Source organism: Sorghum bicolor, chromosome 4 (genome assembly GCF_000003195.3).
Source record: "Sorghum bicolor cultivar BTx623 chromosome 4, Sorghum_bicolor_NCBIv3, whole genome shotgun sequence".
Lineage (NCBI taxonomy): Eukaryota > Viridiplantae > Streptophyta > Magnoliopsida > Poales > Poaceae > Sorghum > Sorghum bicolor.
Genome location: NC_012873.2, coordinates 51,989,776 through 52,007,351, shown reverse-complemented (window position 1 = coordinate 52,007,351; position 17,576 = coordinate 51,989,776). Strand labels below are relative to the sequence as shown.

At 43.2% G+C, this 17,576-nt stretch overlaps 2 protein-coding genes across 2 annotated transcripts; both read left to right on the top strand.

The window, feature by feature from the left end:
• LOC8064235 (E3 ubiquitin-protein ligase PUB23) lies at positions 1,971 to 3,513 on the top strand. Its single transcript, XM_021460185.1, has one exon. It carries the CDS (start codon positions 2,141 to 2,143, stop codon positions 3,422 to 3,424), a length of 1,284 nt encoding a protein of 427 aa, XP_021315860.1. The 5' UTR covers positions 1,971 to 2,140; the 3' UTR covers positions 3,425 to 3,513.
• LOC8064234 (L10-interacting MYB domain-containing protein) lies at positions 15,877 to 16,982 on the top strand. The gene is made up of 2 exons (XM_002453904.2): positions 15,877 to 16,185; positions 16,268 to 16,982. The coding sequence occupies exons 1-2, from the start codon at positions 15,877 to 15,879 to the stop codon at positions 16,847 to 16,849; spliced, it is 891 nt and encodes a 296-aa protein (XP_002453949.1). The 3' UTR covers positions 16,850 to 16,982.

Below are 17,576 nucleotides of genomic sequence, written 5' to 3'. Positions count from 1 at the left end.
CCTCTCCTCCTCCTCCTCCACTCCCTCCCTCTACAAGCCACCTGAGAGGAGGGCGACATGGATGGCTTCCAGCGAGCCCCCTTCCTCCCTTCCTCCCTCCCTCCATCCCTTCCCCTTTTGCAACCTCCATACCATCAGAGAGGAGGGCTACAACGTCCGATGAGGCACATCTTTCCTCCCTCTACCGCTTCGCGACCTCCATGGAATCAGAAACAGGACGACGGCGGTGGCTACAATGAGGTAGGTGACGGAGGGATCTAGATCTAAGGCCTTCCTCCCCCTCCCTCGTGCCCTAGATCATATCTCTGGGCCATCCTTTTCTTCTTCTTCTTCTTCTTCTTCTTCTTCTTCTTCTTCTTCTTTTTCCTGTTCCTCCTCCTCCTCTGGATCTAAGGGATGTGGTGGTGGCTAGGGTTACGGTGAGCTCTCGAGGTTCAATTCTTCCGTGTGTTGCAATGGTGTTCTCCAGATGTTGCAGTATGTTTTCACTTGTTGTTTCAGTAGGCTAGGCTTCTGGCAAGCTCTCGGGTTCAGAGATTTCACCATTGCTGCAATAGTTCTCTCTGAATGTTGCGGCGGGTTTCAGTCATTGTTGGAGTACTATTTTTTGATATGTTGTTTCAGTTTCTTCAATCTGCATGTTGCAGTAGTTTGTTGCCTGTTGTTGCAGCAGTTGTCAGGTGTTGTTGTTGTAGTATGTTCATTGTGTTTCAGCAACTGCAGCCAAATATTTTAGCTGTTTTTCTTGTTTGTTGCAATAATATGTTCAAGGTGTTTCAACTTCATCATCCTAGTGTTGGAACTATTGTCCTTTTCTGTTTTTGCACTTTTATATGTTCATGGTATTTCAACTACTACAATCTATTGTTGCAGTAGTTTGTTAGGAGTTATTGCAATATCACATTTATGGTGTTTCAGCGTCTTCATCCTTATGTTGCAGCGTACAAGCGGGAGAGGGAAGTTGTGGTGGCGACTTTGGCAGTAGATGGATGTGCTGGGGGGTAGCAAGGCTGGAGGCGGGCGGATTTCGTGCGTGCCGGTGTGTGGGGCGGGTTCGGAGGAACTTCTAGCCCACGTGCGAGACGAGTAGGGGTAGGGCGGGTTCGAAGGAAGGACTTTCTCCTCTTGTGCGGCGCGAGCGGGGGCCGGGTGGGTTCGAACTTTCCATGTGGAACGAGCGGGGCTGACATGTTGGGGCGAGCGGGTCTACCTAAAGCACCAGCGTCCGGACACACTCACGTGCCGGACGTCCTGGCGCTAGCATGACCCATAGAAAAAAACATAGGAAAATTTCCTTTGTCTTTGTTTTCACAGGAAAACCATATGGGAAAAAACATCCACTGCAACCTTAATGTTTCTTGTTCCCGTTTTTTTCGTGCGGTTCATCAAGACACCTATTCGTACGAATTCACGTAGTTTTCCTTCCTCTGTTTTACATATATGTACATTCCTACCTTATCCCTACGCCAATTAGCCTTGGATAAATGAAGTTAATTGCCAATTAATCCATGTAAACCTCTCAAGAAATTAAAATTAAAATACACTAGTTAATTTAGTGCTGGAAAAATAAATCAATAGCGTCTTATGATCACTCTTTTTTTTTGGCATGAGACGCGTGTTCTTTTTTTTTGGAACGTATGTTCACGTTGTTCTATGAACACATCAAGGAAAAAGCATTAAGAGATGACTTAAATAGGTTTTATGGATGAACACTGAGTTGCGTGAAAAATATCTCTCAGGAGTAAAAGTGAGTGAAAATAGATGGACCGAGACTCCGAGAGGTAACTTATGCGAGCTGAGGTTAAGGAATTTTGCAGATTAATTAAATAAAAGTAATTGCTTGTTTTAACGCACGCCACGGCACCAACCCATCACACTTGTGACCACACGCATCGCCGGCGCCGCGGGTTGACTTCTTCGCTTCCCCTTCCCTTCGCCTACGACAGTCCCGCGTCTCACTTATAAAACGCGCATTCGATCGCTCTCTCCCACCTCCATTCGTTTAATTCCCAGCAAAACAACATCATCTGCACATCTCCACCTCTTCTGCATCGCAAAGCAAGCTCTCAACTGATCCCTCTTCCGATCACACGCACAACAAGCAGCAGCGCGCATCACAATAGTGACCACAGCAAGAAGCATGGAGGTCTCGTCGTCTTCGGCGGCGGCGGAGGTCCCCCATTACTTCCTCTGCCCGATCTCGCTGGAGGTGATGCGCGACCCGGTCACGCTCGCCACCGGCATCACCTACGACCGCGCCAGCATCGAGCGCTGGCTCTTCGCCGACGGCCACGCCACCTGCCCCGTCACGCGCCGCGCGCTGGCGCCCGCCGAGATGGACGCCACGCCCAACCACACGCTGCGCCGCCTCATCCAGGCCTGGTGCGCCGCGCACCAGGTCGAGCGCTTCCCCACGCCGCGCCCGCCGCTCGACTCGTGCCGCGTCGCCGCGCTCCTCGACGAAGGACGCCACGGCGGGGACCGCCAGGCGGCCGCCGCGCTCAGGGAGATCAAGGCCGTCGTCGCCGAGAGCGAGCGCAACAGGCGCTGCGTCGAGGCCACGCCAGGCGCCGTCGACTTCCTCGCCTCACTTGTCGCGAAGCACTCATCCAAGCGCGCCAGCAGCCAGCAAGACGCCGCCGACGACTTCGTGCTGGATTCTCCGACCTCCACGAGCTCGCCGGCGGAGGACGCGCTCGGCGTCCTCTACTCGCTCAAGCCGTCTGAGCGGAGCCTTGCCCAGATCTTGGAACGGGACGGCGACTTCCTCGACACGCTGGCGTGCGTCCTGCGCCGCCCGAGCTACCGGTCGCGCGCCTACGGCATCCTTCTCCTCAAGGCGATGACGGCGGTCATGACGCCGGCGCGGCTCACGACGGTGAGCGCCGACCTGGTGCAGGAGGTGGTGCGCGTGGTCTCGGATCGGGTGTCCTCCAAGGCTGTCCGGGCGGCGCTGCACGTGCTGTGCCGCCTCTGCCCGTGGGGTCGGAACCGCGTCAAGGCCGTCGAGGCCGGCGCCATGGCCGCGCTGGTCGAGCTGCTCCTCGACGCGGGCGGCCGCCGCGTCACGGAGCTAGCCGTCGTGGCCATCGACCACCTCTGCGGCTGCGCGGAGGGCCGGTCGGAGCTGGTCGCGCACCCGGCGGGGCTGGCCGTCGTGTCCAAGAAGGTCATGCGGGTGTCCACAGCCGCCACCGAGAGCGCCGTGCGCGCGCTCCACGCCGTGGCCAGGCACTCGCCGACGCCCTCAGTGCTGCAGGAGATGCTCGCCGTCGGCGTGGTGGCAAAACTTCTGCTGGTGTTGCAGGTCAATGCCGGCGAGAGGGCTGGTCTCAGGGCAAAGGAGATACTAAAGACACACGCTAGGGTTTGGAAGGACTCGCCATGCCTCCAAACATACATGCGGGATTCTTACCCTTGCTGATATATACACACAATGCAATAGACTACTACATCATGTACATTACATTGACATTTGTAGCCAAAAGAGCACACATTTTGATTTTCCTTCAAGTTTAATTTGTCGCTCTAAATCGTTTTACTTAGTACATGTACAAATTCTTTCATGTTTCAAACAGAAAAAGATTGTAACACGTTCTAGCTCATGTCCTTTAGAGAGACATATATCTCCAAAGTGGAAAATATATGCATTGGGTGATGTAGGTCCTTGTATTAGTGTACAAATTTGGAATAAATCAAAAGCTGTACATTCTTCAATTTCATTTCATGTATTATATATTATTATTAACTGTGCGATACTAGTTCGAGCTATTTTGCAACTGCATTATTAGGGGCATATTGTGATTTATAAATTGTACTGTAGAAAATAGTTTTGCAATTGGTTATAGTATATGCTAGCTGCATGCATATGTATTGTCTGCATCAACAAATAAAATTAAACCTGCATATGCTTGCTAATTATTAACCGTGCTGCGCTAGCTGTAAGGTGGTTCAACAGCAATATGTACTATTTATTGCCTTGCTAAGAAAAAAATTACATCTTTTGTTTAATTTGTTGCTACCATTAAGAAAAGATATAAATCACGGAGCAGCTAAAAGTGCAACATAAGAACGAATGATGCCAACGACTAAGAGCAACTCCAACAGCTTTGCTATTCTTATTATGGAGGCCTTTTAGAACTTCTATAGTAGAAAAAGAGGCTCCAACAGATGTGCTATTTGGTTTTGTAAAATAGAAAGTTTGCTATCCCTTGATTTTCGCTGGCCATATATAGCAAACCACTGACACTAGCTATCTGATAGCAAGACTGTTGTGAACCTCTTATTTTTTAAGAAGTTATCTATTTTACAAAATGGCTAAACATTAGAATTTGACTACTAAATTTAGCCAAGTTCTTGGAGATGCTCTAACATATTTTTCCTTTGGTGCACATTAGCGTTTAAATTCTCAACTTGACATGGTGATCATATTTTTACAAATTTATTACAGGATTTAGAGATGATATTTTTTTAGTGATAGATGGCATATTGTTTATTGAGAGCAAGACACCTATGATGATTTCTTTATTTTTGAGATATTTGGTTCGGTCTCTATGGATTGCGCACAATATATAAGGGCCTGTTTCCTTATAGCCTTAGCACGCATGCATGTAGTTGTAGCGCCACCAAATTATCAGGTGCAAGAAACCAGCGCCAAAATTTTAGCGGAAGTTGGCGCAAAACTACACAGGGAGCGGTACCGGCGTACCGCAGGTCCAACTCCAACACGCGGTAGTATCCAAGCACAGTTTCAGCGCGCCGCTGTTGAGTTGTGGCAAAGTGTGGCTACGAGCCAAAGATACCCTACTGGCCTTGTTTAGTTCACAAAAATTTTGGTTTTTTTGCTACTGTAGCATTTTCGTTTTTATTTGACAAATATTGTCCAATCACTGAGTAACTAGGTTCAAAAGATTCATCTCACAGATTACAAGTAAACTGTGTAATTAGTTTTTATTTTCGTCTATATTTAATGCTCCATGCATGCGACCAAAGATTCGATATGACGGAAAATCTTGAAAATTTTTGCGAACTAAACAAGACCTCTGTTTGTAAAGATTTCTAAAGAAGAAAGAAAGATGGGTATTATATTATATGATATTAGGTTGAAATGTGTTAATTATCCCATAGACTAATTGTTATTTAAGCAAAATGTGTCATCCCACCTGAATGACAAAGATGGACAATTTCGCTTCTAGATGACTTTAAACAACTGCTGTTGCACACTTTTTCAAAAAAAAAAAACAACTGCTGCACACACACATCCTAGCAAGACAACACAGCATGCATATAGACCATTTTACCTACCATATAAGATTGTTTTTTAAGGGAAAATGAATACAAGTCACATCCTTGGCTCAATTGGATCAATCTAACATGCATGACTTGTCCTCAGAGAGAGAGAGAGAGAGAGAGAGAGAGAGAGAGTGGAAACAGCAGCGCTGAATGCCTCAATCTATCAGCTGTGTTCCAATCCCTTTCTGGCTTTCTCTAGTCTCCCTAGGGAAAAAAGAAGAGTCTGAAATCTTTTCGAAGGTAATAAAATTTACAAGTTTGTCAGAAATCTGAAAAAAAATATAGAATGAAAGATATGTTTGTCTACATGTCTGTGAAAATCGCACGTCAGCAATGTTCTAGCGGCTGAAAGAGGCGTTAGTTTCTGCAAGTTCAACATTCATATGCACAAGGCTACGAATAAATCAAACCTGATTGAAGAGTCTACAACCAACACAATATTATTAGAGTTAATTGGCTCAAATTTCAAAACAAGGACGCGTTAAATTCAGAAATTAATTGGGACCAACTAGTGGAGACTGGAGAGGCAGAGAAAACAATAGTCAAATTCTTATCCATGTTATTCAGCCCACAGTTAATTTTTGCTGGCAACGATGATAGATTGTTAGCTTAGACTAGAGAAGACAATTCAGTCCACAGAAACTTCAATTCGTCAATTCTGATGTATGTATATACATATTTCATGGGAAGCTAGAATGTTGACAGTGATCCTCGATCAGTTATCAGCAAGCTAGTTTGACTACTCGCCGTTCAACTTTGATGTTCGATCATATCCTCCCTGGGCTCTGAAAGCTCGCAAATGTCCTTGTAGAGTTGTAGTGTAGTAGCTGTCAGCTGCAACTCTGCTACAGTACGTATGCAGAGACACAGACACGCTTCCTCTCTGCAGCCACAACATGCATGGATGTATCCCGGCGGGTCAAACAGGTCAAAGCAAACAAAAATTTCGATACCACCAAAGTACTGTCATGCATAGGATTATGCATGGACACACATGAGGCTTTGTTTGGATGTAGTCGGATTCACATCAATCCACATGTATTAAGGTGGATTGAAGTGAAATTTGAACTAAATTCCACCTCAATCCACACCAATACACATGGATTTAAATCAATCCGACAACATCCAAACAAAACCTGATGAGGATGAGTGCATGCTGCAAGCAGGGGATCGCTGCCCATGTTTGACATACTGTGGGCTAGTGCTCGCATGAACAAAAACACTGTTCGCTGATTTATTATGAGACAAAAACACTGTTGGCTGACAGACAAAATATGGCTTATAACATAAGCAAACAAACTCGTATGAATATGTGTGCATTATTATTATGCAAATCAAACCTGCAACCGTAATATGACCAAAATTCTAAAGGACATAAGCTGACCGGCCAACTCTTTTTTTTACTATAGCTTAATCAGGGAGAATGGAAGAATGAAATGAACCTACTAGGCTAGCAAGCTAGCTAGCGCCACGAGATATGGTCCAACTACTCCAAGTCTCTCCAACAATATATAATATAATTTCCTTCAAAAAATAATATATAATCACACTCGCAAAAAACAATATATAATATAAGTGCGGTAAGTAATATTGTATATGAGCTAGTCGGCAGCTCCACTGCTTGGGCATGAGAGAAAAGCGATCGAGATCGCGAAAGCGGTTTCCGAGCAACTGAATTTCTTCTCCATTAATTAATTCTTCGCCTAGATGTATGTCCTCATCACTGAGCTTGCGAAAGCGTGGTATAGAGACTGGCCTCCGATCCCAACTGAAGCTGATAAACATATAATATTGCCAATATTATATGTACGTGCAATCATGCATTGACATATATATGGATCTCCATGCTCCATAGGTTTAATTAGTTGCATGCCATGTGCGTGCAGCCATCCATTAGATGACACGTACTGGATTAGCATTTTATTCGAGCTCTTTTAATAAGATGGATAATTTATTTGTGATATGTGGCCAATTAGCACATTTATTATGCAAATAATTGCCTATATATACATGTTATATGCTGAAAAGTGAAAATAGGTAGGGTTGTTTGTGATAATTTCGAGCTCCCGATCTAGGCCATTCCGAACTTTACCGTTGGAAGGCTTCTTCTCCAATTCAGGAATACAGAGTGTGTTCTCTGTTTGCCTTGGGAGTTAGGATTAGGGAGAGTTATGATGCATATTCCTTTAAATCTAGTATGAATGCTTATATGTATGCATGTTTAATTTGACTTAAGACAAATCTAGGCATGCTTATATTTGTTCTCGGCAGAAGTAAATAACATTATATTTTCATGATTGAAGAATATGACATGTGTTTGATTACACGATGCAGCTACAAGATAGCTCTCATAGCGCTATCTTAGCGCAAATTACAAACCATCAAGCTAGTGATGAGTGATCTAGAATAAAACTTAAGAACAAGAAAAAGAAGAAAAGAAATAGTGTTCGCCTTCAACACCTAAAGCCTACCAGAGCCTGCAAAAAAAGGATACAGCAACCCAATGGTAACCTACAAGATAGACAATGTCTTGGTGACAAAGTATCCACCTAGAGAAGACAAACGAGCATCTAGTAGTAACAACGGCAAAGCATAAGCCAACGAAGCCATGACAACTAAATATCCACCAAGAAGTAGGCTAGCATGCTCTTAGCATGCAACAAAGCATATATCAAAGAGAGGACCAAAGAGCAAGTGGTGACAAAGCATCCGCAAAAAATTCCACTGGTGGCCAAGCATCCTAAAGGGAAGAAGCTAAGACGTCCACCAAGGCAAAGTATCTGTAGCGAAGAAGGGCCACGACACTCTCAACAGAAAAGTATCTGCCAGAGAAGAGACCAACGTATCGGCAGCAAAGTATCCTCCAAAGAATCCAACGACGGCTAAGTATCCGCCAAGGGAGAAAACGATAGCGGCAAAGCATCCAATGCGAGAGCCAACTACTAAAAACAGAGATTATAAAACTAAAAGAGGCAACTAAATTAAAGAAGACAAAGTGTGAGAAATGCGTTCTACCGTGAGTTTCTCGCAACCGTAACATCATTTGGCATGGAACTATTTCATTAAGAGGAGGTGTTTTTAGCATGAGTGTTTTTCCTTCCCGTGTCGTCCCGGGTTACTTTTGTGAGGGCGCCAGTACTATGATGTTGCTATCAGGTAAACGTCAGTTTTATTAATCAAAAGCGAAGATATTGACATTTTTGCACTTTCACTAGCTAGGCGGCTACTGCAGAGTCGTCAATACATGTATTCATTCATAGTAGCCAGACATATAGGAGGAGAGGTGGTAGAAAAAAAGGGGAAAAAAGGCTGCCGCCTATCCAACTGCCGAAAGGCTGTACAGTTCTCATGAAGTGCTAGAAATATGAAGTGCTTTTCACTAGCTATGTAATTAATTGCATACACACCAGTCAATATAATTCAGTAAAAAGCTAAGCAACACGGAAGCTAGTGAAAAAGGGGCGCTGAATTCACTTGAACTTCAATACAGACATGCATGGAATATAAGCGATTAACAATTCTTCTTTGATCAAACTGTACAGTCATGGTCCAAACTTTAGACGTCTAGGTCGGATACTAATTAAGTTGCACTGCATGCAGAAGCTAGTCTAAGTGTCTAATAACAAAAGAAAAGTTAGGCTATTATGAAGAAGGATCGATGTATAGCTCTGACAATAACCAAGTTTTGGCTTTCAGGTTTGAGCTGTGTTCAGCATGCACTGACCATTCGAGCTAGAGAGGATTAATTTCTCTGTAGCCGGGCGCGCCCAGGCTGGAGGTGAGATTGAGCCAGCCGATCAACCGGCCGATCGAGTCAACACTCAACAGTCAACACAGACTGCATGCAGGTGGCAGACTGGTAGGAGTCTGTCAGCGGCCAACAATGGCAATTCGCACGCTGGTGGTCAGCCAAGTTCGTTGACTGGTCCACGAATGCATGCACTGATGATACTGATTGCTCGCTCCATCACTCGGAGGAAGAAGGAGGCAGGAAGAAGCCCTATCCATCTCCTTTTTCTTCCCATGCCGGCCACGTGCGTACCAGGACTTTGCCAGCCCACCACCCACGGCCACGTCAGTGTTTCTTCGCCCTCCAGCGTCCGGCGCGCGCGCAATGTCTGATCGAGATCGACATCGCGGGATGAAGGATCACATGGGCCACTTCAATCCAATTCTCTCTTTTAGTTTTGGGTAAGATCATATAGACAGTGTAACCTTAAGAACGAGAATAGAAAAGAAAAGTTGGCTAAGCGGGTATTCAAAATCGGGGCCAGAGCTTTTTGTTGGATTCTAGAAGCCAGAAGCTAAAACAAACAATCTAACTGTTGAGTTGGCTTTTCAAAAGTTAGAAAACTGACTTCCAAGAAAATAAAGTAATACAGCTCATCCGATTGGCCCTCCGCGACCTGATTTGATGGAGTCCGAAATATCAGATCAGCCCCCGCGTCGACTTAGGCGGCGTCTCACCGCGCTACCATCGAAGACGGGTGTGGTGGAGCCAGAGCCATCGCGTGTCTAGGCATCGGCAGCTTTACTTCAATAGTGGCAGCCGGCCTTGGTGTGTACGATGACGGCCAGATCAAGATAGAGACGACATTCAATGACGTAACAGTTCGGCAATTGATGGGCAATGGCAGTTATACCAAGTTTCGACGGCAGTGACACCTATGGGCGCCACTTTCCTTGCTGGAGGCGTCATCTTGTCCTTCACGAGGATCTCTCCGGGTGAAAACCTATCTCCAATTTTGTGGTGGGGGCGATGATGGCATCTGCGGATGTCATTTTTCTCATTGGAGACATCGCTCTTGGAAGATCTTTTGGGTTGTTGGCTTAGGTGCCGATAACGAGATGGTGGCTCCCTTGCATACACACCAGGTGCTTCGTGTTGTTGCCAGGATACAACATCCGATGTCTTCAATGATGATCGGTGTCCAACAATCTTTCAGCACCCTTACTAGGTCTGACAAACGTGTTTTGGTGGCATTGTCTCAACGTTGGTGGTCATATTCTTGTGAAGTTGACATCACGAAGTCATGTAGGACTACTCGAGTTTCTTGTTTGGGATGTATTTTTCTTTCGTTAGTTTTTTTATTTAGTTTCTCCTATTGTAATAATTTGGCTTGATGCATTCTTGAAAGAAGATGACTGAATCTGGAAATATAATTTCCTTTATCTGAAAAAATAGAACTTTTCTGACTTTGGTATGCTAAAAAAATTGTAACAAAAATTAACGGCGAGAAGCCAGAAGGCAGAAATCCACTTTTGAGGCAAAAGCCAAGAGCTACAGCTCAAACAAATAAATCCTAAAACTATTTTCGTTGGAAAACCTGGCCAAGCCTATTTCCAAACCTACCCAAGCCGGTTTTGGCAAATTTTAAAGTTTTGGAGAAAAAGACAAAATTCAAGCAAATGAACTTCGAAATTCATGAAATTTTGCACATAGCTTTCCCTACCCCTATAAGGAAGGTACGCCCAAAAGATCATGCCAAAAATATTAGAGTTTCTCCATGAATTTTGAATTTTCTCTCTCAAGTTGAGTTTTTGGTAAGAAAACTAAAAAAGAATGTAATTTCAAGGCGCTCATGAAAAACCTGTTGCAAATTAAGTCACTAAAATAAGGCTTTTTGGATAAGAAAACAAGAGATTTTGGATGCTCGTCATATGGGAGATTGGTGCTGACTTTAATCCCATTATGTACCCATGTACAAAGGCTAGCTTCATGGAACCCCTCAAAACCGTTTAGGAACTCAGATTAATCCCCGTGGGCTCTAAAAATCACCAAGAAAAAAGATGACAAAAATTCATAAAAAAACAAAGGATTCAAAAGGGGACACAAGAGATGACTTCAGCAAGATTTTTATTACTTCAAATCAACCATGAATTCATTTATATGAGAGCACATTGCTATAAGAAGTATGGGGTTGGTTGATGAACATCAACATAAAAAACCCAATTTATAGAGGAGCTAGGCCAGGCAAGGGGATGATCCGGTGGTTTAGATTAGTTGATATAAGGTGTATCTCGAGTGCACATTTGGATTGCCTTGAGCCATGCGCAGGGAGGTGCCCTTGATACCCTAGCTCGACGAAGCGATCGATTTGTCCTAACCCTACACACGTCTATGGTCCAAACACACCCGCCATAATGCCACATACAACAACCACATCGTTCCATACCATATTGTAGCTGGTGCCCCCTCAGGGTAGCCAATGCCATCACCAATAAAGGCAATCTCACATGGAAGTCAATCAGACTTTCATCACATGGGCCCAAAAAATCATTGAGCTAACCCTTCGCAAGCCGAGGCTTGGGGGTTAAACCGACCGAGTTTGCTCTTGCGAATTCAGGAGAGACATATTCTACCCTCTGTAACACACCTGATACACAAACTCCAAGCAACCAGGACACAAAATTTCATTTCCTCACTGACACTGGATGTAGGGCTCAATTTCCTAAGTTAGTATAAATTAATGTGTCTTGCTTGATAACCCATTGAAGACGATGTGCGCAACACAAAATTTTACTCATCAGTAGTATAAAAAATTGACACTCTATAAATGTTATTTGTTGAGAAACAGATGTTGTAAGAGACCCTCAAGGCCTCAACTCTCTTGCAATCCCTCCTCTGCCATTGCACTACACCTCTTTTATTGAACATTTTGATCACTAAATGATCTCAATTATGACAAAAGCTTCAAACTAATTTTTTATATCTTGTTGAGAACTACAACTTTAGTATAGTGCGTATCTCCATGTGAGATTGTTTGAAAATTTCAAGAACGTAAGACAAATGCTTGAGACCCTAAACGTCTCAAAATAAAAAAAAAACTTGTCAAATCCACATTTGTACATTGCATCGTCCACTACAACTTTTTGTAATGACCATGTGAACATTTAAGGTTGTTTGTAAACTAAAAAATTTAAATTTCAGAAACTAAGAAATTAAAACAAATATTTGGGACTCCAAATGGCTTCAAATAAAAAAAACTTGTCAATTACGAAGTTGTATGTCACATTGAGAGCTAGTACAACTTTTTTATGGTCCATGTCAACATCTATGGTTGTTTGAAAATTGTAATTTTTAAATTTCAAAATCTAAGAACCTAAAACATACTTTTTTACTCTATAAATAGTTTCAAAAAAAATTATCAACAACAAGATTGTATAGCGTATTGAGGTCTACCATTTTGTTGTTTCCTCGCAGTCGCACGGCGGCACCCCGCTAGCTAAGCTGGCTACCTCGATGCTGCGTCCATGTCCGATGCGCGTGCGAGCTAGTGGGCTGGTGGGGCTAAAGATGAGGACGGTGTTTCAAATGTCTAGTGTAATTTAATGAGCTAAATGAAAGAAAATTAGAAGAAAAAAAATTATCAAATTTAGTTTATTAAATTAGACTAAAGAAAAACTATAAGATATGTATCTAGAACATCATATCACCATGCTTAGGTGGGACGAGGAAGATGTGCAGCTCCTACCTCACAGGTCAAAAGGGGGCGAGCGGGCCCAACGGGGGACGTCGTCGACGCAGCACAAAAGAGAACAAGCGGCTGGGACCGACGTGGACTGGATTTTCATTGGACCAAGAACGCGTTCTGAGGAGGATTGAATACGCGCGCTGATCAATCCAGAGGCCCGGACACCGGCACACGAGAAAGGATTATTCGGCTTGAAACAAATGTACTGTAACAAACTTGGCTGGGCTGCTTTTGTCAAAAGAAAAAACTTGGCTGGGCTGCTCACTTCAAAAGGAAACTTGGCTGGGCTAGTAACAAACTAGGCTACTTTCGAAAAAAAAACATTTTAACACCCTAAACTAGGCTGGGCTGGTTCAAGGCTAGATTCTTAGGGGGAAAATAAGTTAATGAGTTTTAAGAGAAAAATGATATCAGTTTCACAAGTTTTTGATTCAAAATAAATAATTTATGATTTTTTAGATTAAAAATAACATTTTTATTATTATTTTAGAAAATAGAAAACCACCTTTAAGACTAGCTAAATGACCTAAGTTATTTCAGTATGACAGTTGCAGGGTTTCCAGTACCTGGTTTAATAGTTTAGAACTCTCGTGTAAGTTGAAGGTTGAAAAATGACTTTACCCATTAAAATTTCAGCAAACACATGATAAAGTTTTAAACCATGAAAAATATCTCTAATCCTATAAATTCCAATAAAAAAATACCCAATGTAAACTAGGATGTAATAGACCTAATTGACACATTTATAGCTCGTGAAAGTATATATAGAAGCTTCAAGAAATTATATTTTGCTCTACAAAAATAGAAAAACATCTAGAAAATCTTGAAAAATCCCCAAAACTTTCTGATCAAGTCTAAACATGTTTTAAAAAATTTCCACAACTAAAACACGAGATTCATCAGCATGGATGCATTTAGCGTGAATGCATTCAACATTAATATAAGTTGCATTTATACTAGTTGTATCTCATAATTTGGTAGTGGAAATCTTTTAAAACTAGGAGAATGCCCCGCGCGTTGCTGCGAGAATTACCGGTAAAATTATATTATCATAATATATGTTAGTGGATGATTTTTAGTATTCTAGCATGGACAACTAAATATATGTTAGAAAATGATGTGGTTTACTAATGTGAATAACATAAATACATGATAAATGCTATGTGTTAGTTTGATTTATTAGTGGATAATGATGTGAACACTTTGCATGGCGGGGTAATGTATTAGTGGGATGATTTAGTGCGTGTTGATGTGGACGCTTTGCATGGCAAGAGAATTAGTTAGTGGGGTGCTCTAGTGGATGATGCTTTGCATGGCAAGAGAATTAGTTAGTGGGATGCTCTAGTGGATGATGATATGGATGCTTTGCATGTCAAGAGAATTAGCTAGTGGGGTTTATCTATATAAGAGATATAGATGTATTTAGACACTGAATATAATGTTTTGGGAATTTTATCATTTTTTTTGGAGATTTTCCCCTATTTATAGAGTTAAACCTAAATTTTGGAATCTTCAGCTAGATTTTAGGGAGCTCTAAATATATTATTTAGTTTTCATCTCCCAATCTGTCTCTAATTTTTTTTCTCAAAATTTCTAGAAGCTTGGAGATATTTCTGAATTTAGGCTATGCATTTTTTGCTAAGTCCAAATCATACTTGCGTTCAATTGGCCTCTTAGGTAAGCTTAGTTCCTTGATAACCTCACTATATATTCAAGTCTCTTGCAAACTATTCAGTTCCTTGCCGCTTTTATAAAATTTAAATTTTATATCAACATCTGATCCCGCATGTATGTTGTTGTCCTTTTAGCCCTAAAACATTGTCGAAATCTAAACAAGGATGCTCATGTCATTGGAACTACTACTGCTTCAAGCAACCACTAAACAGTGTTGTCATTTTGCCACCATCATCGTGTGCCTAAGGCTTTATGACGAGAGTCAAACATAGGAAGTTAAGTCCCTGGAAGAAAGACTCACAGATGCCTCAATTGACATCTCTAGGGTCGATTGGAGGCTCAGGGGCTATATCCATAGGGTACGCTTGCGCATATCCCTGCAAGCGTACCCTTTGGTCAAGGGTCAGGCAGAGCCTGTGCATGCCCATGACCTCTCCTTAGGGTTCGAGGGCTCACTAAGGCTCCCTTTGGTTAGACTTTTGAACCTGCTTTTGCTTCTGCAAAAGCCAAAAGCCAACCAAAGGGTCCAAAAGCTACAGCAGCTTTTATCCAAAAGCAACTTTTACTGCAGTACAATTTCAAAAGCAGCTCCCCCCTTGCTTTCATCGGCTTTTGAATGACCAAGTTGGAGAAAATTACCCACTGCCACCGGTTATGAAAAGGAAAAAAACTTTTCGGTGCCTTCTATTCCCCTATTCCGCATCCGTTCCGCCCGACGCCATCTCCACTCGCGACCCACGCGACGCGTGCGCATGTCCGCGACTGGCTAGGGTTCCTCCGCCGCCACCGTTGGCTCGACGGCCGCCGCCTCCCCAACCGCGACCGCAGCTGCTCGACGAAGGCCGGCCGCATCGCAGGCTGCATCTCCAGTCGCGACCCACCCGACGCGCGCGCATGGCCGCGACTGGCTAGGGTTCCTCCGCCGCCACCGTTGCCTGAGGCTCGACGACGGCCGCCTCCCCACCCGCGACCGCGGCTGCTCGACGAAGGCCGGCTGCATCTCCAGTCGCGACCTAGGCTGCATCTCCACTCGGCGGCTGCATCTCCGCCTGAAGCTACTCCGACGCGGCGGCCGAAGCTCCTCCGACGCGGCCGCGACCGAAGCTACTCCGACGCGGCGGCCGCATCTCTGCCCGACGACGACCGCCTCCCCAAGGGCTCCAGGTCGCTAGGTCGCAAGGTATGTCCGATTTCCTCTGCCCTTTTGATTGTGATGTCCAATCTCCTCTGTCCTGTTTAGCTATGATGTTTGAAGCCCAAAAAACTTCAAGATTTGCTTCAGTAAAAGGAGATGGAGCTTGATAGTTCATTAGTGGGTTCCATTAGTGTTTGAATAGATCTTTGAGTGAATTTCAAATAGATTTGGAAAACTGATTTGTATATGCATCCGATATTGTCCTAATTTTAGATTGAAATTTTTTTGTTTGGTTCAAGTATGGGTGACAAGGCAGACTGGAGTGATCGTTTTTTGAGAAATTTGTTTGACGCCTGCAAAGAGGAAATAGATGCTGGCAATAGGCCGATGGGAATTTTCACTGCTACTGGTTGGAAGAACGTTGTTTCCAAGTTTGGAGATAAATCCGGTGATAAACGAACAAAAAAACAATTGAAGAACAAGTTAGATATCTTGAAGAAGGAATATACAATGTTTATGGAGTTCAAGAATTTTGCCACTGGGCTTGGATGGGATGCAGAGAACAAAACTGTTGACTGCCCGAAGGAATGGTGGGATGAACACCTTGCTGTAAGCATTGTACTGCCATTGTAAATATTTTGTCATTTGTTTGTTTTTGCGGCGCCTTTCTAATTTTTCCTTTTAATTTCAGAGATGCAACAATCCTGAGAAAGGAATCAAATGCAGTCATGTGAAGTTTCGAAAGCATGGACCAAAGTTTCTTGAAGATATGCATGTCATTTTTGGCAAGGCACATGTTGATGGGTCTACTGCAACCTGTCCTGGAGATATATCCTCCGATGATACAAGTGATGAGGATGTGGCTGAGGTACCAAAACCTACAAAAGAGAAGGAAAAGACAGTCAACCAAGGCAAAAGAAAACGCAAGGGGACCTCCACTGCTGCTGAAGAGAAGGAAGAGAAGAGTCCATTCTTTCGTATGTACAAGAACACTTGTTTGAAGATAGAAAACGCAGCAGAGAGGATCTCGACAAGTGTTGAAGTATCATCTGCTCCTACCATCAACCAAATTCCTTCCATTGCAGAGGCTGTGAAGATGGTGAAAGAATGTGGTGTGGAGGAAGGAACTGCTCTAATGTATACGGCTTGGTCTGCACTTGCCAATCCTGAATTTCGAGAATTCTTTACCTCTCTGGAAACAAATAATGGAAGGCTTGATTTGATTCAGAGGGAGCATGAGAAGGAGAAGAACAAGAAGGAAGACTCAGTTTGATTTGGACTTTATCATGTTTGTTAGACTTTTTTCTTATGCTCAACCATAATTTTTGTGATATGTGTTGAACCAAACTGTGGTCTGTACCGAATAACAGTTTGTACCTGTCATGACTTTCTATCTATTTATCTATTTTCTGTGATCTCTGTACTCATCTATTTTTCTATTTTGTATGATCTCTGTACCAAACTGTAGTATTGCATGCATTGTTTGCTCCAGATTTTTTTTTACATATCCTTACTGTGTTCTATAGATGGATGACCACTTGAGAGCTGTAGCTAAAGGGCAGAAGGGATTATTGTTGCTTGCTGAACTGTCACAGCATGCAGCCATTGTTGGAGGAATGGGGAACTCGTATGCTGAAAAATATTTACAGAAAGGTGCATACAGAGAAACACCAGAAACTGGCATCCAATGGGTCATGAGGTGTATGTCAACACCTAGGTATTTTTACAAGATGTTTCGGATGAGCCTTGAGGTTTTCAATGAACTTCATGACTTGCTAGTTTCTAACTATGGATTGACCTCAACCAAGAATGTTTCATCTATTGAGTCATTAGCTATGTTTTTATGGATCGTCGGAGGTCCGCAATCATTTTCGCAAGCTGAAAATCGATTCACACGGTCACTTTGGACGATTCACACCAAATTTCATGAAGTGTTGAGGTGTTTGCGCAAGTTAGCTAAGGACAATATTACGCCAAAAGATCCTACTTTTTCTACGGAA